At 48.9% G+C, this 21,354-nt stretch overlaps 2 protein-coding genes across 5 annotated transcripts; both read left to right on the top strand.

Annotated features, from left to right (window-relative positions):
- The first annotated feature begins 2,512 nt into the window (after positions 1 to 2,512).
- Positions 2,513 to 9,013, top strand: CUNH11orf53 (chromosome unknown C11orf53 homolog). The gene is given in 4 exon segments (XM_042800390.1): positions 2,513 to 2,665; positions 6,913 to 6,955; positions 7,693 to 7,991; positions 8,612 to 9,013. Coding segments are annotated over 4 exon segments (897 nt in total).
- A 3,868-nt stretch (positions 9,014 to 12,881) lies between these two features.
- COLCA2 (colorectal cancer associated 2) lies at positions 12,882 to 20,800 on the top strand. Of its 4 annotated transcripts, XM_042800350.1 has the most exons (7): positions 14,775 to 15,337; positions 15,847 to 15,938; positions 16,057 to 16,107; positions 16,416 to 16,466; positions 17,505 to 17,562; positions 19,162 to 19,388; positions 19,896 to 20,800. In XM_042800350.1, exons 2-7 carry the CDS (start codon positions 15,924 to 15,926, stop codon positions 20,232 to 20,234), a joined length of 741 nt encoding a protein of 246 aa, XP_042656284.1. In that variant the 5' UTR covers positions 14,775 to 15,337; positions 15,847 to 15,923; the 3' UTR covers positions 20,235 to 20,800. The 4 variants fall into 4 exon arrangements, with proteins under 4 accessions (XP_032854070.1, XP_032854072.1, XP_042656284.1 ...); XM_032998179.2 differs by lacking the exons at positions 15,847 to 15,938; positions 16,057 to 16,107 and adding an exon at positions 12,882 to 13,067 and having other exon boundaries at positions 15,243 to 15,337; XM_032998181.2 differs by lacking the exons at positions 15,847 to 15,938; positions 16,057 to 16,107; positions 16,416 to 16,466 and adding an exon at positions 12,882 to 13,067 and having other exon boundaries at positions 15,243 to 15,337.
- The last annotated feature ends 554 nt before the right edge of the window (positions 20,801 to 21,354 follow it).

The raw sequence follows: 21,354 nt of genomic DNA, 5'->3' as shown, positions 1-21,354 counted from the left end.
AACTGTCTAAAATCCATGTGTGGTATCTTTAATGTCCCAAGATTTTAATAATAACTATTAGCATGTTCTGCCTTCTCTAGGATGAATCAATATTCTGTCACAATGCAGTATTTTTCCAAAAGGCAGTTAGATCAAAGTGATGTGAAATATAATTCCATTTGCTTGCAAATGATATAAACCTGGGCCTAAAGTAGCATTCCCTTCCCTGATGCTGCCAATAGCAGAGTTATCTGGAGTTTTAATAGCTTAGCATCAGATTTTGCTGAATAACTCCCTAAAAGCAACATGTTCAGTTATGTGAGGCTGGACTGCCAAGTTAAAAACAGGGTTAAAGGACAGAGCCATTACATTGCTTACTTATAAGAACTGTAAGTATATGAGTGAAGCAACTGCAATAATACAGCACTCACGTGTAAAAGTAAGGAGGTGTGGGAGTATTTTTCTAATGTCTTTGTACCATAGTAAAGATGTTAGGAAAACAGGACTGCAGAAGTGCAGAGCAGCAGACACTTGCTAGGAATGGTTACAGAGAAACAAGGTCAGTTAACACAAAGAAGTTGTAGGATTTGACAATATCAGACTTCAAAATAAAAGAATAGAAGCTGCTTATAGCTTTCCCACTGATGCTATTTTAGAAATATTCCCATTCTGAAAATTAAATATAAGACTGTCTACTTGGCTTTGGTTCTCCTCCACAAGTTCCGTGCTAAATCAAGGCCTGAATCTTCAACTGGATGCAGCTAGCAAAAGCTGCATGAGTTATCACACGTATCAAATCATAATGGAGCTTGATGAACTGTGCTGTACTGTACAGGCTTTTCTATCAAATTGCAATGCTGTATCTGTAAAGGAACTCTCATGCAAAACGTGAAGTTTCTGATGCAGAGAGTATAGCTGTTTCTGCCAGTTATACCTGCTCTGCCACAGCTTTTGAGTTCCAGCTATTTGTGCACACCGGATACCTGTGCTTCCAACTGCTCTCTGTAAAAACAGCCCTGAAAAGGGACTACAGAAGGGAGATTTATCCATTGGGCTATAGCAGAGAGACAGCCTCAGTATACAGATTCCTCTCAACTGCAAGTGTTGATACCCATTTCTGTCTGTGTCCCGATTTGTCCACAGATACTCACTGCTTGGTATGCAGACCCAGCATTCACCTCTGTTTAGACTATTTTGGTCAAAGCTTTTTGGGGCACTACCTCTTGCAGTGTATTTGCCTTGTGCCCAGTCTTGTCTGAACTGGTTAGTACTCAAACACAAAAAACAAGCTGCAGTTGCCTAAAATTGCAATTGCTATGGCCCAACAGAAAACATTTGGGGTAACCCCAAGCCAGCACTGAGATTCTGTGTTTAAACTCTCTACTCTTCCCTTTCTAAGCTCTCCATATGTATGTGCACCTGGGGACACAATGCCACAGGAATGAAAGTGATAAATGGAGCCAAATGACACATCCTGAACAGCAAAAGGACAAAATGATAAATCACAATTTTAGAGATCAAACACAGCAGCTGTGGAATGACTGTGTTCCTTTGGGAGAACATGACTGCATGTTTTCCAAGGGATTAGCTTCAAAGTTAAGTTTTTCTCTGGAAGATTTCAATAAAAGCCCATATGGACACTCCTCCCTGGTTCCACAGGTGTGAGCTCTCTGTTCAGACACAACCTGCTAGCCAGGATAAGAGAGATGTCCCTGGTATTGTACCTTGTACCTCTCTGCCCTCGCTTGTGCCAAAACGCCTGTACACAAGGTAGATCTAACAAAGCTTTATCCAGGCAGAGGAAGAGGACAGATGCCTCTCACCAAAAGTCACACAGACCCTATGGACAAGTTGTGCTGTATTCCAGGCAGGCCAAGAAAATGGAGCCAGGTCTGCCATCAGCCTCTTGAGTGACATGGCTGAGACACTGTACCCCTCTTTATGCCTTCCTCAACAACCTTGATAAAAGAACAGAGTCCCCAAGTACCTGTCTGTATTTGATTTGGATACAAAGCAGACTGAGCAGTCAGCTCCTTTTCCGAGATCTGCACTGTGATTCACATCACTGTTCAGAGAAGCCACTCCAACTGTCTAGGGTATTTCCATCTTTGCTGCGCTGACATCAAACCTCACAGAGCAATGTGCTGAAAGCCAGCAACTCCAGAATGGCAAGGAGGGGCTCAACCACAGCATCTCTACTGAAATCAATAGGGGTATGGTTAAATCAAATTTTGCTGACCCAAAGGGGAAATATAGGAGCCCCCAGAGCACTCTCTGGAAAAACAAAAGCCAAAAACCATCAGCCAGCCATATCTGGCACAGAGGGAACTGCACGGAAACCACACAGCACCCAGTGCTGAAATACAGGGTAGGGCACCTCAGTCTTTGTTCTCTGCAAATGAGCAGCCCTCACCGTTGGGCTCCTAAGGGATGATTTTGTATTCATAGTGGCAGTCTTACATGCTTCCATCCTAACTTGGTGTACAAAGGCGATGAATTTGTTTCTTCTGTAACAACCTCTTCCAGCTCCTCTATGCTTTCACTGAACTCCTCTAATGCTCATTTCATTCCCTAAGTCCCTACAGATTTTGGCAAACGGGTGTACCAAGGAGTGCGAGTGAAACACACAGTCAAAGATCTTCTTGCTGAAAAACGATCCAGGCAGAGCAGTGGCTCCCGCTTCAGTGTAAGTCACTTCCCACCCACCCCTCTTTTTTTTTTTTAAACCAGAAATGTCAGGTCATGTAATCGTCTGGTTTAAAGAGCATTTATGTTGAGTTCAGGGCACTGCCAATATTGACAGGGACTAGCAAAAACATTAGCAACACTAGTGTTTGCCTCAAAAGATCACAGATGGCTCCTTGATTTTTTACATCAGTGAACTTTTGAGGGATTAAAGTCCTTTTTTTTTTTTTTTTTAAAAGCAAATCAGTAATGCTAAGTTTCTCATTCCTTTCACATCCTGCATATGACACCTTTCCAAGTCAACTTCCTTTTTTCACTAGCTACACTTGAACAACTCAGCACCACAAAAATAGATGTTCTTCCCTGAATGTTGTGCTCCTTCCAGCTCCTCTCAGGCATACCAGAGAGCCAGGGGAGATGCAGTGATGTTATGGTCTGGAAAGAGGCCAAGAATCAGTTTGCAAAAGATGATTTCTTCTTAAAGTGGTTCTATGGCAACAGGAAACCTATGTCAAATTATAGTATGCTACATTGTTTTTTTCTCAATTACTAGCTAGAAAAGTGATGATGTCCCCAAAAGAGGCCATAATATTGCAGGTGCCAGCACATGGCATCCAGTGGCACAGTAAGCCATTCCCTATGTGCTCGTAAGACTCACCTTTACCAAGCGGCAGCACTTCCAGGCTGATTGGGAGCAATGGGGCCACTGACAGATGAGGAGTTGCAGTCAAGCTGCTGAAAAGAAGCTAGAAGGGGTGAGAGCAGAGACCCAAATTACTGGCAGCAGGACACATATTAGGAGTTTCGATGCTCTTCTCCATTTGCCATTTGCAAATTCCATGAGCCCTTTGCCTCAGGCTTTTTGCCTTTAGCAAAACAAGTAGATCTCAGAGGGACTTGCAAGTCTTTTTCTCGATGTTACTTCCACGCACATTAACTCAGTGTAACAAAACAGGCAGAAAACCAGAATGGGCATTACCAAACAAAGGAAGATCTAGCCATAGATGCCTTCACATCCTTCAGCTAATGGTGAAAGGCAGAAGACTCCCTGTGCCATAGACAGTCACTGGGAAACACATGCTCCCACCAGGCAGGCATTTAGGAATACTGCTTTGGGGAGCAGCAGGAAGCAACTGCTGTGTTTGCACTCACTGAGAAAACAGATCCTGGTTGGTGACTGCCATGCTTTACCTGCTCTCTTTCTGGAGGCGGCAGCTTCAACAGCTGCTATCAAAAGCCCTAGGAACCGTAAAACACTTGCTGCTTGCTTTATTGCCCTTTGCTTTGTATTCCAAAGCTTAGCAATTGTGTGTCTATCTAATGCAAAATCAGCCCTGTTGCTAATTCCTTATGAGAGACGAAAAATTATTGTGCATGGCAAACATCCGTATTTGCTTGAATGTATAATGAAAAGAACAGCTGTAAGTGCAGCTCTATTTATCTGACACAGTATAAACCAGAATCAAAGCAAATGGCAGATAACTGAACACCCCTTTGTATATTTATGATGCAGTGTAATTTAGCTGCATCTTTTGTTTGAACACGATCTCTACTCAAAAATCAGTAAGCCTTTGTCATGCAAAGGGAGGTCTATGGAGGAGATCTGTGTTGCTAAGGAAAGGTCATTGCTCATCAGAGGCGAACTGCTGGGCAGTTCACTGAGGCAGCAGAACAGCAACAGCTTTATGACAGCCAGGCTCTGCACACATCAAGCGATAGGAGCCAGTGCATACAAAGTGATGAAAAGCCACACAATTTGGGTTTCTGAGTTCCCACCAACTGCTGGGCAGAAGAGTTTGGTCCTGGGCTTTAGGGAGGGTCTGACTTCTTTCCTTTGGATCATCCACCATGTAGGCAGGCATGAACCAGCAGTTACCCTCTGCATGATAAAAGGATTGCCCTCTTTCCTCAGGTGAGGAAACTGGTAGGTACACAGATGAAGCGCTATTCCCAGCAGCACTCAGAGCCCGGGGACAGATCATTCAGGAAACTTGCTGTCAGCAAACCAGTGAGGTGCCCTGTCTAGACTAAGCTCTTCTTTTATTATTAATTTTTATTACTTCAGCTGCTGTACTACAGATTCAGCCCAGAGAAGAGATACGCTGAAGTCAAAGTATGGTCAGAGGGCACTATAGGTCCCCACTGCAGGACCAGGTCATCATTTTGACCTGAATCCCTACATTTAGTCCCCCAAGGCAGCCTGGTAGCTGAACAATGCTCCTGGGTTACCGAGGCAGTGAAGCAATACAGCTTTCTGGAGTACCCCCAGCCAGTATGCCCTACCCAGTCACATGCGAGGCAGGCGGAGACCAAGCTTATCAACAGCTGAATATGCTGTGGGCTCGAAGTGATGCTAAACAGACACACTGATGTGTTGCAGAAGATCCAGCTACCCCAGTCCCACAGCACTGAAAGGAAGTAATGCAGGGAGGAAATGAACTAATGGGCTTCAATTAAGCCAAGCCATTCATCGCCTGATAAGGAGCCAGGAGGCAAGTAAAACGTAGGTCTCTGCAAGTATGTGGGTGCCTGCTATGATTAAGGCCAAAGATGGGCTGCTGCAGAGGCTCTTGCAATTGAATCAAGGCAGGTAAAGCCCTTGCAGCTGATGTCAGCTCTGTGGCTATCCATCAGAGGTGTGTGCAAGAGGACCTGCCGCCTGTGACACAGTCAGATAGTTTCAGTGGCTGTTAGACAGGATCAAGGATGAATTTAGATGCACTGGTAATTTGAAACATTCCACACTAGAGGCTGGCAGCTGTGCCCATGGACCTTCCCGTTCCTCCAACAAAACATCCCAGCTCTCATCACGGCAGCCCTTTGACCTGTAGGCAGCATGTGTTCTACTTGCACCTCCTAACCCAACTTTTTCCTCAAACAGTGTTAGGGGTGCCAGATAACTGTACTAGACTACTTCCCAGTGAGGTTTTAAGACTGGGGTCTAAACACTACTGCAGAGGCCTGTGCCATTATTTCAAAGAGATTATTCCTCAGTGAATGCAGACATGAGCTGGCTTCAGGATACGATGGCCATGGGCAGGCAGAGGAGGTGGTAGAAAACTCTGAAGCAGGAGAAGGTATTACTGAAGTAACATGGGTGCTGAGAGAGGGGTGTCTGCTGAGACCAGATTTGCATGTGGAGGCTTTAGCTTTGCAGGGCAGGGCGCATTACCAGCCATGAACCTCACTGAGGTCTGTGGCCAAAAGTGGCCCATCTGGAGACAGGAGCAAGCCCCAGCCCTGACCCTGCAACATGAACACTCTCATCTGCCCACAAGCCAAAGGGCTCCTTCCTGACACCTCCTATCACTCCTGCAGCCCCTGTGACTTGTGTGGGCTCAGAGCTCATTTTCATGATGGAGCAGGGAACAGCTGCAAACCTCCCTCAGCAGTAAAAGGAAGTCCTAGCACTGGCAAATTTAATTCAAATCTAAACCTCTAAATTTGGTTGCTTGCTATGGCAGGAACCTCCTGTTTGCACTATGCAAACTGAAAATAGCATGCCACCATCACTGGCCAGGGCAAGAGCACATCTGAAGTATATGCAGCCATGGGCACTGTATTTCTGCTCTATATATTTGGAGGTCCGGAGACAGAACTCAATGAAACTCCACTTATTAGCTCTGCTCCAGAGTAGCAGATGCCTTTGCCACAGTGCTTAGTAAGCAATGTAAGAGGGTCACTCATGGCTAATTCTCCCTTAACTAGGGACCAGGAGATTATTACTATCAGTACTGTTGTAGCACCCAAATAGGAGCTAGAAACAACTGCCTTCTACACACAGCCCACTTGTTCTGCTAGGAGGGGCCAGCTAAAGCATCTCTGTGGCAGGTAAATGCAGCCAAGGAGATCTGAGCTAGAACATGGACAGTGCAAAATCTGCCCATTTTTTAACAGCCAAGGGCTTAGATACCAGCTTATTGAGACCTGTTTTGTGCCAACACCAAAATGACTGCTCAGCATTGTGCCTGCATTAAGGGACCCTGCAGTACATGAGAAAGAAGCCAGTTATAGTGATATTTCTACTGTTATCAACTCTATATAAAACCTTCAAAATCTCTTCTTAGACTGTATCTGCTAATACCTCAGAGTCCCCAGGCTTGAAATCTTGTAGTTAAGCTCTTCAAACTGATAGCACTAAAGCTCAAAGACTACATCTCATTTATGTCAACACCTTCCAAAACTACATGCTTAGAGCGTCGACTTGCTTTGAAAAGGCATTTTTTAACATATTTTTATCTTTTGCAGGGCAGCACCAGCACACCGCAGTCACCGTTTGTCCAAATGCCAGGTGAGGTTTTCCTCCACCAATAAACACCTTCCATGCAGGTTGGACAGTTGACACTGCTCCTGTCTCTTTTCCTCCAAAGGACGTGGTATGAGTAAAGGAGCACTGGAGCAGGGCCACCCCTCAGACAGAACCCAGGAGGAAAGTAACTGAAAGAATCAAAACAGGAACAGTGATAATAAAAGAAAGGCCCCTATAATCTTGCATGAAATTCTCAAAGAGGGGAGAGGTAATTAAAGCAGTTCTCACCACTTTCGATAGAGGTGTCACACAGAACCCCTTCTTTTCCCTCTAAATCTTCCATTTTTCCCTGGAGCTGAAGAGAGAAAGTATGAAACGAGGAGCTAACCTGTTTTGTCCCTGGAGCTCTTAAGCAGGGAAAGGGGAGTGAGGCTGGAACAAAGGCAGGTGGTTTGGCAGCTGTAACCCCATCCTCCACTCCAAGGGCTGTAGCAGAACAAAGAAGCAGCTAAGGCTGGCAAAACTAAACTCAATCCCCCTGGCCTCAAACTTGAAGCTTCCCAAAATGTATTTGGTTTGCTGCAGATAGAGATCATCAGCTGGATCAGGGCACTTGGGTTGACACACCTGTTTCAAGACAGGATTGACTCCTGCCCTGGGTGATGCTAGAGATAAAAGGGCTCAACTATGCACCCACAGAGGTGCCTGTAGCTCTGTGGCTCCTCAGGTGCTGCTGTTATGGTTTACCTTTAGCCAACTTTTTTTTCTGACCACCACAGGCTCACCTACCACGGCTGGTTACTACGGCGTCAAGAGATCCTTCACAACTGAGTTTGATTTCCACAACACAAAGCAACTTGCCAATGATGTCTACTCATCCCCTCTGGGGTCCAAGCCCTTCTCATGTGATTCTTCTGCCACTCAGGGCTACCCTGCACTTCTGGACCCATATCTCACTGACCAACATGGCGATTACCGTGCTACTCCCCTCACAGCTGGTACCAGCTCCTTCCTCAGTCCTTCTCCTGTGCCCCCTCTCCTGCCATCCTTCCCTAGTGACACAGCGCACTTCCTACTAGTGAGTGAGTCTACGGTTCTCAGTCACCCAATGCGATTACCCAATTTAAAGCTGGGGTTAAACCAGGGGGAGTCATGTGGGAAGGATGTGGCTGTTAGAGGAGGCAGCCACAGCAGAGCACACAGCAGATGGGGCAGGGCTGAGGGGTGAATATTGGGGGTTTTTTTGTTGCCATCCTCTGTCTAATTGTCCCCTCCCCATGTTGGAGATGAACGCCTAAATTAACATCCTTCCCTGTTCCCCAAAAAACCTACTCATTAAGCTTCTTAAGTTTCTACAAACATCCTTTGTTGGCTCCAGGATGTTGCCTATCCCCATTCCTGCCATTTCCTAGGAGCCAGCTCCACTCACACCCCCAAAACAGAGCTACTAGGCCCTGCAGGGGCAGAGCTAGTTAGTCCCACCAGGAGCCCGTTCCAGGCCTTGCCCACTATTGACAGTAGGTATGTTTCCTTTCAACAGTTTTAACACCAAATACTGCTCCAGAGTAACAGCAACCCTTGTGAGTGTTCCCAGATAGGCCCTGGGGATAGCTTGGCTTCACCAGATATGCCATTGCCTCCAGGACAAGCTTTTATTCTTAAGGGTCTTTCTTGCCTTCTCTCCCCGCTTCCATGCAGAGAGAGCCCTGGGAGCAGACCTTACCTGACAGCCTCAGCCAGTCAGATGGTGGGTGTTCAGACCCTCTGCAAGCACTGCCTGCCAGCACCAGCTGTCTTGCCTCACATGAGTCCGCAAGTGTTTCCCCATACCGAAGCTCAGGTTGGACCTCAGCCATTCCTGGAGTCCAGCCCTACAATCTGCATCCTCTTGAAGATGTCCACTACTCCCCCAGCTGTGCTGCCACCTCATCCTACTCCTTCTCACCATTTGTGACTGTGGCAAATGAGCTTACCTCCAGGATGAGCCACCTCTCTCCAGAGCAGTCCTCAGAGATGCCATCCCTTCACGATAACTCTGCCTGGGCAAAAGAGGGTGGAAGCTCCATCTGGGGGACTTATGAAGGCAGGAGAACTTACTGATGAGAGATAAGAGCTTGAAGAAAAGAAAAACGGACTATTATTGAAGCAAATTAATTACTTGTACAGTTTTTCCTGAAGCTGGTCCTTCAAACAGAGGATACTAACAACATGCAATGCTTTATGCTCTGTTTAGAAATACAATCACTTGGATATACCACATTTAGCTTATAGTGCTGCCTTCTATCACCTCATGAAAGTCATTGCTCACAGTCCCACTGTGCTACAAGTAAAATACACAGCCTGAAAAATATCTGTGCTCTATGGGCCTTTCCTACAAACAAGGATCTCAGTTACTTCTTTTCAGATGCTAAGTAAACAGGTTGCTCTGAGCCTTAAACTGCCTCTACAGAGCAACGTTACCAGAAGAGATCTGGGAAGGCTGAGGAGCAAGGCAGGGGCTGAGGGAAGCCCTTCTTAATAGCACCGAGTCTGTATAATGGTATCTAGTTACCTAGCAGCATAGATGGATGTCCCTAACACTAGCATGCTGTGAACGGGGCATTGACTTGGGCAACAGTTATAGCCAGAGTACCAAAGGTATGGCACATTTGAGCTTACAGCACAGAAGGCCACAACCAAATAAAGCTCACCATCCTACACCAGGGCCTGGCAGACAGCTCAGGGTGTTGGCAGGAACTGTCAGGGCACCATCCTGCCTGCTGATCTCCACATGAGGGGGAGGCCTCACCATCCCCCTCACCTGCAGTGCACAGAACACACCCTCCCTAATTTCCTTCTTGCCCCGCAGAGCTGTTCCCCCTCTTGCCTATGCCAGATCAATACAAGTGATGTGACCTGAAGCCTTGTGTCAGTGGGCGTGAGGCAGACTGCTCCCAGCCCCTTGCCAAGAGGCACCCACCGGGGGCTGTAATTGGGAAGAAGGCTGATTTGAAGTCCCAGCGCTTGGCCGGGGCCCACAGCCACTAGAGGTAGCTCTGCACACACAAACACGCACAGAGGAGTCCTGTGCAACCCTCACAGATGCAGCCACTCCTGCCTGCTGCGTCCATACCCGGTGGAGGCTACCCCCTTTGCCCCATCTCATCCCCCAGCCTGGCACCCACAGAAGCAGCAACAAAAGCCTCGCTGAAGAGGAACAGGAGCTTTTTAGCACCTGAGAGTGTGTAGTGATGAGATGCTTTAAGGCCCTCCTTGCCTTTCCTCCTCAAATCCTGGCGGTGATGGGACATTCAGAGCCTTCTCAGCACCCTCCGAGTATCCTAAGTGGCACTGGAGTCATAGGATCGGGACCAGAGCATCTCCTCATGCCATGCTTCCTGCAGGCACCTCTCTGTGAGGGAATGTGGACTGGGGACAAAGTACGGCATCCAGAAACAGGCAGCAATATCGGGCCCCTGTAAGCAACACTGCAGAGAGCTGCCAAGAGGGCCAGGCCAGTCCCCTACACAAAGCACTTTCTTTTACAGGCGTATCACCTAGCATCACCTCTGGCACCCCTCATCCTGTAGCCCAAGAACATCCCTGCACCTCGGTGCACCTGCAGCAACTGCACAAGCACAAGCTCAACCCACACCTGCCGGACAACACCTCCCTGGCTGTTCAGGCACCTGCAAACCATCCAGAGTATGTTCTGGCATCAAAGGATGGAATAAGTGCTTCCAGGGATCTTGGCAACTGCCCCAAAAGGGAAGGCTCTGCAAAGGCTGCCCCAGGACAGACCTCTCAGCCTGACCCCTCGCAGCACAGCTGAGAAGCAGCTGCAAGAGCAGGAGCACCAGCAGAACCCATTTATGTCTTCAGAGGCTCAGCACAGCCCCTGCTCCTACCTTGTGGGGGCCTGCAGCCTGCCACAGCAGCTAGCAGCAGGAATGGCATGGGTGCCCGTGGGTCTCGCTATGCTGCCAGGGCTGTGGCCAAGGAGCTGTCCTGGGGTCAGAGCCTGGAGAGACAGGGAAAGATCAGCCCAGGGAAAGAGCTAAGCCAGCAACCCAGGCTCCTCTGCACACATGCTAAGTGTGGGCGAGCTGAGCCCAGCTGCCTCCCTGTCTGGTCTGTGGGCACCACAGGCTCCCGTGAGCAGCAGGTATGGAGCATCCTGGGGTGGCATTCACTCAGCCAGAGCTGCTCCCCTGACCATGGGCCAGGGCAAGGCATGGAGACCCAAAGCATCTCCAGGGTTTGTGCAGGTCTCCTTGTCCCCCCTCCAGCCCCTGTGCCCCAAAACCTGAGGCCTGCACAAGCCCACTGCCTTGTTCCACACTACAACTGACAACAGGCTGAACTGCTGTCTGTAGCTGCTGTCGACAAAATAGCAAAGCAATCACCAACTTTCTCAGCCGTACCTTTTGCAAGCACCTTGGATGGATAGGGACACCAGGGTCAGACTGTATTCCCATCAGGCTTTGAGGGAGAAGCAGGGACAGAAAGTTTTTGAGCTGTCTTGGAAATGTTTGACCCACTCTAGCATTTGGCTCTTAACCAAGGCAGGGTCTCTATGAAGCTGAAAATGCTTCAAAGCCCAGGACATGCAGGAACACCCCAGACACAGGAGCTTCGTGTTTCCTTAAGGCGTACAGCTCAGTCACAACTGGTGCTGAGCAGCCTGCACGCTCTGTTCTGTGGTCTCTGGTTACAGAGGTAAACATTACCTCGGCTCCTGGGAGCACCAGTGCCCATGGCCTCACGGGGCTCTACCCACCCACCACTGATGCTTGAGCGGGAAGCAGCCCCAGCAACACAAGGGCTTCACGTCCCAAACCTCTTAGCAAGGGCAGGCCTGTGTACTCCCCCGAGACCCCTCCCCTTCAACTCCCCCAGCACAGCACTCTTCTTTTTGCTGCATCGCAGGTGGGGGAGAGGGCTCCTCTCCAGAGGGGCCTGTGGGAAGCGTTCCTGCAGAGCTGCCGAGAGCAAGGCTTGGCCTACCAGGAGCTGCAGAGGCACATTTCAGTGCGAGGAAGGGCATCGCTGCTGTGACCACTCCCCACCGAAATCAAGCATATTTGTTCGACTTAAAGAAACAGATTCAGCTGCAACAATAGCCAAACTGAACTGCTAGTAGATTTTTAACAGCCTGGCCTGCTTTCTGCCTCAGCCTGATATTCCCAGGGCATGGCGGAGGATGCAGTGCCTAAGGAAAAGTTTAAATGCAACCTAAAAACCCCAGCTACCTCAGTATTGTATAGTGATGAAAGGTTGTCCAAAAAGTGTGTCATCCTTCCACATACTGAAACCCCACCACTTGCAGCACACAGGGCAGACCAGCACTGAAGCATGTAAAAAAAGAGGGCCAATTTGTGCAGAAAGAGCCAATAGTCTGAATTAGGGGAAAATGCAAATAAACTCCATTACAAGCCCAGCATCTGGGCAGACGGAAGAGAGTGCTGTGGAAAGAAGTGGGGTTTGGGTAACTTCAGCTATTTGGGTGCCCAGCACAGCCTCTTTGTTATGCCACACCCACCCACTGCCATTTTGGCCCCCAAACCTTAGTATTTAGCCTCAAAATGGGAAAAAAATGTGCAAAAAGCAGCTCAGGCCCTTGCAGAGTCCTCTCTGCAGGTAATAAATGAAATATGAGAGGGCTGGAGCCCAGCCTCTGCGTCTAAGGGGAAAATACTGACTCGGTTTCGAGGCATCTGCTTTGTTTGGGGAAAGATGGATAAAACCCTGCAAATGTCCCAAAAGCAAAGGGTGAGGAGGGTGGCCCCACCAAATCTTATTCCCCCAGACCCTCTGCTAGATGGGGATGTGCTCAGTTTCACAAAAAGATAGCCCATTTTGTGGAGCCTTTGAATATTCAAATTGAAAGTATCGCGCAATCATTGATTGTCAAATCATTGGTTTCTAGAGGTTTTAAATACTTGGCATTAGGAGAGAAAAACTCAAACTTATACCTGTAGGGATAAAACAATAATATTGTCAGGATCCACCTGGCATTGCCACCAGGCAAGCAGGTCCCTTCGCCCCCAAATTTTAAGCCTGTCTCCTCTTGCACCCTTTCACCTGCTCTGGGGCCGGGGCCGGGGCCAAGGCCACCGCTGTCGCTGCACCGGGCGCCCGGCGAGGCGCTGCCCGCTCCTGCTCAGGATGTCCGGTAAGACCCTCCGCGCCCCCCGCCCCCGCCCCGCTCCCCGCGCCCCCGCCCGCCACCCCTTTCGGGGCTGTTTCGGGGTTCGCCGGGGTCATTTCGCGAGCGAGGCGATCTCGCCTCCCAAGCGACGAGGACCCGGGAGGGCGGGGAGGAGGGAAGGAGGCGGCAGGGAAGGTCTCCAGCCCGCCGAGTCCCGGCCGCGGGGCCGGGGCGCTGCGGGTCGCGGCGGAGCGCAGCGGGCAGGGCAGGACCGGCCCGGCGGCAGCGGCCGGCGGGGGGAGCCGGGGCGTCGCGGAGCCGGCCCGGCCCGGCCCGGCGCCGTTCGCCCTCCGGCGGCCGTCCCCGCGGCTCCCGGCGGGGAAGCGCTGCCGTGCCCGGCGCCCGCGGCTCCCGGCGGGGGGAGACGCGGCCCCCGCGCCCTTTCTGCCCTCGCCACGCAGCCCCTCGGCCTGCCCTCACCGCCGTGCTCGCCGGCCCGAAGCCCACCCTGGCCCCCAGCCCGCCCTCGTCACCCTGCTCCTGCTTCCCAGCCGGCCCTGGCCACCAGCCCACCCTCCTCGCTCCCTTCCTTGACCCCTAACCCTGCTGCACCACCCTGCCCCTTCCATCCAGAGCTTGGCCGGCTCAGGAGAGCTGGCCGTGGCAGTCCTGCTCTCAGTGCTCTCAGCTGCGGGCAGACCAAGCTGGGGCTTGGGGGTGCTGGAAAAGCAGGATCCTTGGGGCACAGTGCTCTGCCACGGGAGCCGGGGGTGGGGGCTGCCTGACAGCCAGCCCCTGCGTTACAGATGTGTCCATGCCTCACCTGCTAGTTTGCCTTTATGGTGCTCGTAGCATAGCCCCTGGCCCTGTCCTGTGCAGACCAGACCTAGGAGGCTCCATGCAGCATGAACCCAAACTTGCAGAAGGGGCTGCTAGCTGAGGGCCTTCCCTGGCTACAGGGAGGCCTGGTCACAGGGTGTTCTTGTTAAATTCAACCCCTCTCGCCCCTCCTTTTCCCCATCTTCAGTTTGTTGAATAGAAACAAAACATAAAAATATGAGATGAATAATCCCAAGCTGCTGAGAGCACAGCTCAGCAAACTCCCCTCGAGGCAGACCCAGCTCAGCTTGCCACCTTTGTGGAGGGACCTGCATGCCTGTTACAGCATGTCCTCAACCAGAGCCCCAAGGGGGCAGCAGGAGGGCTGGAGGTAGGCAGACAGGAGGGTATAGATGCTATACAGCCACTGGCAGTGGGGAGAGGTTATAGCAGAAGAGGGCAGTGCCTGCAGCGTGGGATTTCTTGGATACTTGGGCAGAACCCACCAAATCCGGCAGTGTCTTCTTGCTGCATGCAGCAGCAATAGGAGAGGGAACCTGCAACCAGCTGACTCCACTGGGGAACAGCTGACCACAGGGCCAGAGGACACTAGTGTTTGTAGGATCTGCTACTGAATGACAGTAACAGTAGTGAGTTAGGACAGAAACAGAACTGCCAGAGGCTTTAAGTATTTTACCATGAGTACAGCAAGTGAAAGTGATTTTTCAGAACAGGTAAATACTTCACCATTTCCTGTACTAAAAATCCCTCATCAGGTAGTGACTGATGATTGATGGTTGGTTTTGGCTGGATTAAAGACATCCTAAATACTTGTTTGAAATAAATGGGAGTTGTACAGAATGAGCAAAATAAAAAGATAATCTAGGTTTTGCAAGAAGTGATTCATGAAAGCGGTCATTTTATTTGTGTTTTGTTTAGCCCTCTGAGTAACTGCCCGCGTATTTCCATTGTTTCATTCCTGGTCTTCATCTGCCAGAAGAAGTGCTTCCCACATTTATTTTCAGGTCTTAAGAGTGGCAAATAGGATAGGACTTTAAATAAATTCAACAGTAGCACCAGGTGGAGCTTGGTATTAGGACACCTGGAGGGTGGGGGAAAGGAGGAGATAGAAAAGCATAAAACATGCATGATTACTAAATATAATCAATACCATCTTCATAAATGTCTGCTTGTCCCAAGCTTGAATAGTAGGTGTTAAAGAGGGCTATAAACTGTGATTGCAAGTGACTTAACAGTGACCAGTTAATCTTGTTAACTCTAAGTAGTCTCCATGTAGAGCATGCTTGAAAACATGCTGGATTTGCTGTATGCTCTGAAAGTCTTCCATCTTGTAAAGTGTTTTTCCACAAATTCTTTCAGGAAAGCCCAAGGTGTATCAAGGTGTTAGAGTAAAGATTACAGTTAAGGAGTTACTGCAGCAGAGAAGAGCACGACAAGCAGCAACCAGTGCAGCAGTAAGTAAAAATCCTTTGGTATCTGCTTTGTCTCTTCTCTCTCAGTCTTTTTTGCCAAGACTGTAATCTCTGGGCCAATGAGGCTGCCAAAGTCTGAGTGTAGCAGGCTGGTCAGGGTGGGGGAGAAGGACGTTTAACCAGGGTAACTGCAGCAGTGATCTAAACAGGTGATGGTCTGAGCCATTAGTGCAGGGAGAAAGCAGAGCTGGTGCTCCAGAAGTGTAACTCACTGTGCAATGGAAGGCCAACATGGACAAATTTCAGTCCATCTCACAGTTATCACAGCAGCAATAGTATCATTATGCTGGATGAGCAAGGCAGGCTATGGTCACTGCTCCCGGTTTAAAATATGGCCTGGCCAGGTTGAAGCATGCACCCAGCTGTTTTGCAGCATCAGGTGAAGCATATGCCCAGGACACACCTTCAACCTGACCTGGGCAGCTCTGAGGAGCAACCAGTGCAAAGCTCTGTCACGCTGAAGCTCCCCTGACCTCGCCCCTTTTCCACAGGTCTCAGCCCTGCAGGAAGCTGGTTTCAACCACCCCCTACCCCTGAAGACTTTTTGTCCAGTTAGATCAGGCAGGAAATGAAGGCACCAGAGGTACAGTGCTCCCAGCAGCTCCCATCTGCGCAGCACCTAGCCCTTCTAAAAGAGGGGATGGAGCACACACACACACACACACACACACACACGCGTACTCTCTCACTCACTCTTCCAGCCTTTGCAGGAGTCCTCTAGCTCCAGACACTCAAGGGATTTGCATAAAGAGGTTGGTAAATCATTACTTCTTCCTGGTTCATGACATTACAGCTTTGGATGGTTTTCAGATTTCATCTCCCACCTCCTGTACCTCATTTCAGCTGATTGCACGAAAAGTTGATCGGCCTGCAAGCCACAGGGCAAAAGGCCTGGGTGAACAGTGCACAAAACTGCTGGGCTTTGGAAATGCTGGGTCACTCCTCCCCTCCAGCCCTAACAGAAGCAGCCTCTTCATCGTAGCCAGGTGTCACAGGGCTGTATGGAACTTGCTTTTGTTTCCCACAGAGAGTTTACACAGTGTTTGTTTTGCCCACACAGGAAAAAGTGAAAAGTGGCAGTGCAGGAGGTTACCTTTGTGATCTGCAAAAGGTACGCATTGCCCTGGAGAGGCCAGAGGTTAGGGCCTGCAGGATAAGACGTGTCTGTGCGCTGCAAAAAGCCAAACCTGAAAACTTCTGCTGCCAGTGGTATGGCTCTGTCTGCCTTGTTATGCATCTGCAGCCCAAGAGAAGAGGGGTAGTCCTACAGGCAGTTTCAGCCCAGAGTAGCCACTATTTAGTGAATTAAATGCACAGGGATGTGCTAGAAAGTTGTTGCTAGGGAAATGAGTCACTAACTCAAGAGCATTTTGAATAAAAGAAATTAAGTAGAAGTCTGTATGAATTAAAACTGAGAGAAAAACCTCCAGTGTTTGTATTTGCAGAGTAAAATCCTGGTCTCAAACAGCAAGCATCAAAACTCCTGTTGCTTTTTGGGTGGATTTCTCGGCTCCAGCAGGTCAGGTTCCTAGAACAGATTGATCTGTCCGCTTCAGCTTCCAGCATCTTTTAGAAAATTAGAGTGTCCATTTACACAGAGGCACGCAGCTGTGTTAGAGTGGGGAGTAATGTCAGAGCTGGTTCTCATATGATATCAGCGACCCAGTCTGATGCCCAGCCATGGGGGGATACCTGCAATTGTCGTTAGTCATGCTTCAAGATTTATTACTACAATTTGTTAATTACTCATTCTCATTCATATTTATCCCTACAAATTCTTTGGGATCCCTCCATTGTGGAATTCATGGTCCTAGAAATTAACATGTTTGTTTCAGAGGCATCGCGTCTCTGCTGAATTAACAGTAATAATGCAGCAGGAAGAGCCGGCTAGCAAGGTGCTGTGTTAAGGGCTTTACACCAGGTTGGTGTTGTGCTCCTCCAGTGCTGTTATAGGCTATGGGTAAAATCGTGTTATGCGCATTAATCTTGTTCTGTCAATGCTAGGGATGTTTTTCATGTCAGAGCCATGAGGTAAATAAGGTCTATATAAATAGATTGAAGTGAAATCCTGACTTACCTCAGCATGAAGAAAAATGTTCCTCTGTGTTACAGTGTCTGCAATTCCCTTTCTTCCCGTCTCTTTGGCCAGGTTTCTTGGGGCAGCAGCAGCATCCAGTTTTCAGAGTCTGTGTCTCCTCCTCACCCAGGTTGGTACAAAGCCCATCCGCATGTCCCTTCCCACCCCCTTCCCAATTTTTCCTACAGCCCAGAGCCTTTTTAGCCCTGGGTTGAGGCAGGCACTACCAGATAACCAGCCATGCAGCCAATCAGCACATGTAAGGAGCCCATGAAATGCAGATGAGGATACCGTGAGGCCAGCAGGGTACATATTACCCCATTCAGGAACATGCTCACATGCTCTCATTTGTGTAGTTTCTTTTTCCCACAGCAAGGAGTGAGATCCCCTTCAGGAAGGGATGCTCATCCCCTAGAGAATAACACTGCTGGCATCACCTTCCTCAGGCTGCAGTCTGCGGGTCCGATTGGAGCTAGAGGGTCAGATCACCCTGGAGCACTTTGCTGAGCTCCAGCAGAGTTGGCTGTTCTCACTCTCCTGGTAGCATCCATAGGAGAGGAGTGTCAGATTTTCAACAACATAAAGAGTTTCTTCCTCCTGTATGTGAATATCCAAGGAAAGGGGAAAGGGATGGGGAGAAGAGAGCTTAGGGCTCACAGATCCTTCAATTATTCTGCGGCCAAAGGGGAGAGACCTAAAAGGTTGGGCAGGTGTGAATATATACATTGTATGGACAAGGAAATTATTAAATCATCAATATTTAGGAATCAGTTTGCTTATGTTAATACAGAAACGTGAGACATACCAAAGCTTTTCAGGCTGGAAAGTCTCCATCTGTTTATGTATTTTGGGTGCTTCTTACTTCCTCTCCACATACAGCTAAACACTGCCGCCTTGAACCTGCAAACGATTATGACTGAGTGACTTTCTACCCATGTGCAGTTCTCTTGCCTTCAGACCTGTGCCCCTTGATGTCGACAGGACTTTGCTTTTAACCGTATTTGAACACAGCATGAAAAGATAATAATTCTGAAAAGTCAGATCTGCCGTGAGCTTTCATACCCCCAGCAAGCACGTTGCAGCACAGTGAGAGTCTGACCCTACAGCTTTCTAGGAACTTGCACTTTTGCCAGTAACACTACGTGGACGCAATGCCACATTATCACTGACTCGTTCCATTTCATCTGATTCAGAGCTGGTCAGAAGTTTGTCTCCTGTCTAGCTATTTAGAAGGTAAAAGAGCAAATTATTCTTCAGTTATCCTCTTCTTCCCACAGATGTAGCTTCTCTACATTTGGAGACTGGGTGAGGCAATGGTGCAAGCCACCTGCCAAGCTGTGAAGCATAAATCACAGCATGGCAAGCTTCTAGGTCTGTACACAGTTGACATTTGAAGGGAGGCCAGAGGGTCGAGTCTGAGGGAGTTTCCAGCTGAATTCCTGTCCAAAATGGCTGGAGCCAGAAGAGTTTCCAGTAGAGTTTGAAAAGCTTTGGCGTTTTCCAAGGGGACTAAAGTTCTCCAAGTTATTTGCATGCTTTTGAGCATTTTCTTCCTGGTGTCTGCTTCCCTAGAAAATCCACTCTAAGTTTAAAGGACCTTTTTCCTTGTCTAAATGCATAGGTCTACTGAACATATAAGAGTACTGAAGGCTGACCTGGGGCAACACTTGCCCTTTGTGAAGACAGATGCTGAATAATCTGCTACTGTCCGGTTTACCTTCTCTCCTAGCACCTTTTGATGCAGAACCCATCTCTTCTGTTCCCACCTATTGTCCATCATGGCAGTTTTCAAATTGCATCTCCTGTGAAGAAAGCCCTAGCTATTTGGAGCAGCTGGTAGATTCCTGTCTTCAGACAGATGCGTCCTTAGACCCAGCCTTCAGTGCTTTTCAGACATCCTCACACCATGCCTCAGACACCTTCCAGCCAGTCCCGCTCTGCTTTAACCAGGGCCTGGTAAGCTTTGTGTCCCAGGGGAGCTGCCACAGGTGCACTCAGAGGGAAGATGGGGAAAGGAGTCACACCCTGGGGCAGAACAGCAGCAAGCTCATTTGGAAATGTGGCTGCTTTTAGGGGCATGGGGGGCAGCCACAGCAATGCAGCTGCTTGTGTGGACTTCTGCATGGTATCCCAGTGGGTGCAGAGAACAGGGGGGCTCAGCCAAACCTAGAGAGAGGCTGCAGAATAGGGAATGTCCCTTCTACAAATCCTGTAGATTTTCTGCAAAGAACAGCCCAGTTCCTGCTAGTGGTTGTCTAACTCACAGAGAAGCTCCCTGTTAACACTAATGTCACAGGAACCGCCTCTTGGGTTTAGGACTCCAAGAGCCAAACCATGTCCCTGGGTAGCCAGACCCTCCTGGGAAAGGTAACCGAGTGAATGTTCTGGCTGCTGTCCACGTTCCCCAAAATGACACCCTCAAACATCCTGTTTTCATTTTTTTTTTTCTCTCTCCAACTCCAGCCTGCCGGATCCCCCAGTTCAGCTGATCTGTCCAGCCCGTTAAACTATAGCTGCTCTCCTCCTCAGCTGCCTTCTTTCACCCCACTGACCCACAGCCCACCCTCTGCTCTGGACACCAAGACCTATGGCTACCCTGCGGAGGAGTGGTCCTGCCATACTCCCTCCCCATACACCACCTCTGCCTGCTGCTGCACAGCCTGTGGCTCCCAGCGTGTGGACAACAGGGTCCCGCAGTACTTCCCCTGTCCCAGCACAGACTGCATGGACTACTTACCACCCATGGCCATGGCTGATGACTTCTTCAGAAGGGATAGGAGCTGTGACATCTGCTATAGCTAATGGGGACTGTGGTTTTACACATCCACTGTATCCAAATCAGATTAATTGCCCATGAACTATGCAAAGTTGCGCTGCCTAACAGTCCAGTTTATTCTTCACTACTCACACATTTTCTACATGATGCTGTCACTACATTAGTCCTGTCTTGTATGGTCAGGGGTGTTTTGTTGTTGTCATGGTGGTTTGCTTTGGGTTTTTTTTTTTTTACTGTTTTTGTTTTTTTAAAGGAATTCTAAGCTGCCTTACTAAACACATGTAATTAAGCCAGCTCTTTTTGATACAAATAAATAATTTGGTACACATGCTGAAGCCTGTTCATTCCTCATATGCTAAATGTCAGTGCTTTTCTCTTCTGCTAATGATCCAGGGTCCTGGCCCTGTTCCCAAAAAGGTGAGGGAGAACAACTCTCAGCAACCTACATGAGGAGCGATTGATTACTCAGTAGCGTGAAGGGTCTTGCTTACCCTTTCCAGCAGATAAAAAGTCTATACGTATCTCAGCACACTATCCACAGAGAAAGCTGTGAAGCACCCTGCTCCGAGACGGATCCTCAGCTTCCTAGCCACTGCTTCTGTTCAGGCTCCCGTGATGATATTCTCTAGCAGTTCTTGCATAAAAGGAAAACCATTGTTTTCCATGCAAGCTCAGGGCTTAGCCCATGAGTCTTGCGCCAGAAAGGCTCCTCAGGCCTGCACAGAGGCTGAATCCAGTGCCAAATTTCCTTGGCTGCTGCTCAATACCAGCTTCCCTGTGAAGGCAGAGTTTCAGTGAGAGGCTGATGTAGTTTGGCAGCCCTTTGTATAGTTTGGTCTGTTTGATATCGGGCTTTCTGCACTTCTCAGCATAATCAACTGAGCAGGAGCTAAATGATTTTTTATTTTTTTTTTCCTAAGTAGATAATGGGAAAGTTATCATACCTGAGGATTCCCTGTTTCTTACATAAACTCAGATGTTTTTAAGACTGTGTCTCACCTCTTTTTAATAGCACTTGGTGAGGCAGACTGCCAAGCCACCAGTTTCTCAGCTGAGCACCCAGACTGGAAAGAAAGAAGCATCGCTCCATATTAAATCCAACACAAATGAAAAAACTAACTACACCTGTGAAGACAAATACATAAT

Source organism: Tyto alba, unplaced genomic scaffold, assembly GCF_018691265.1.
Source record: "Tyto alba isolate M040663 unplaced genomic scaffold, T.alba_DEE_v4.0 Super-Scaffold_32, whole genome shotgun sequence".
Taxonomy (NCBI): domain Eukaryota; kingdom Metazoa; phylum Chordata; class Aves; order Strigiformes; family Tytonidae; genus Tyto; species Tyto alba.
Note: the sequence above shows the minus strand (reverse complement) of the source record. Positions and strands in the feature narration are given on the sequence as shown.

Coding starts and splice junctions, on each gene's coding strand:
- COLCA2 (XM_032998179.2), top strand. Junction 16,467..17,504: donor ACCTTTGTGATCTGCAAAAG/GTACGCATTGCC, acceptor CTCTTTGGCCAG/GTTTCTTGGGGCAGCAGCAG. Junction 17,563..19,161: donor TGTGTCTCCTCCTCACCCAG/GTTGGTACAAAG, acceptor CTTCTCTCCTAG/CACCTTTTGATGCAGAACCC.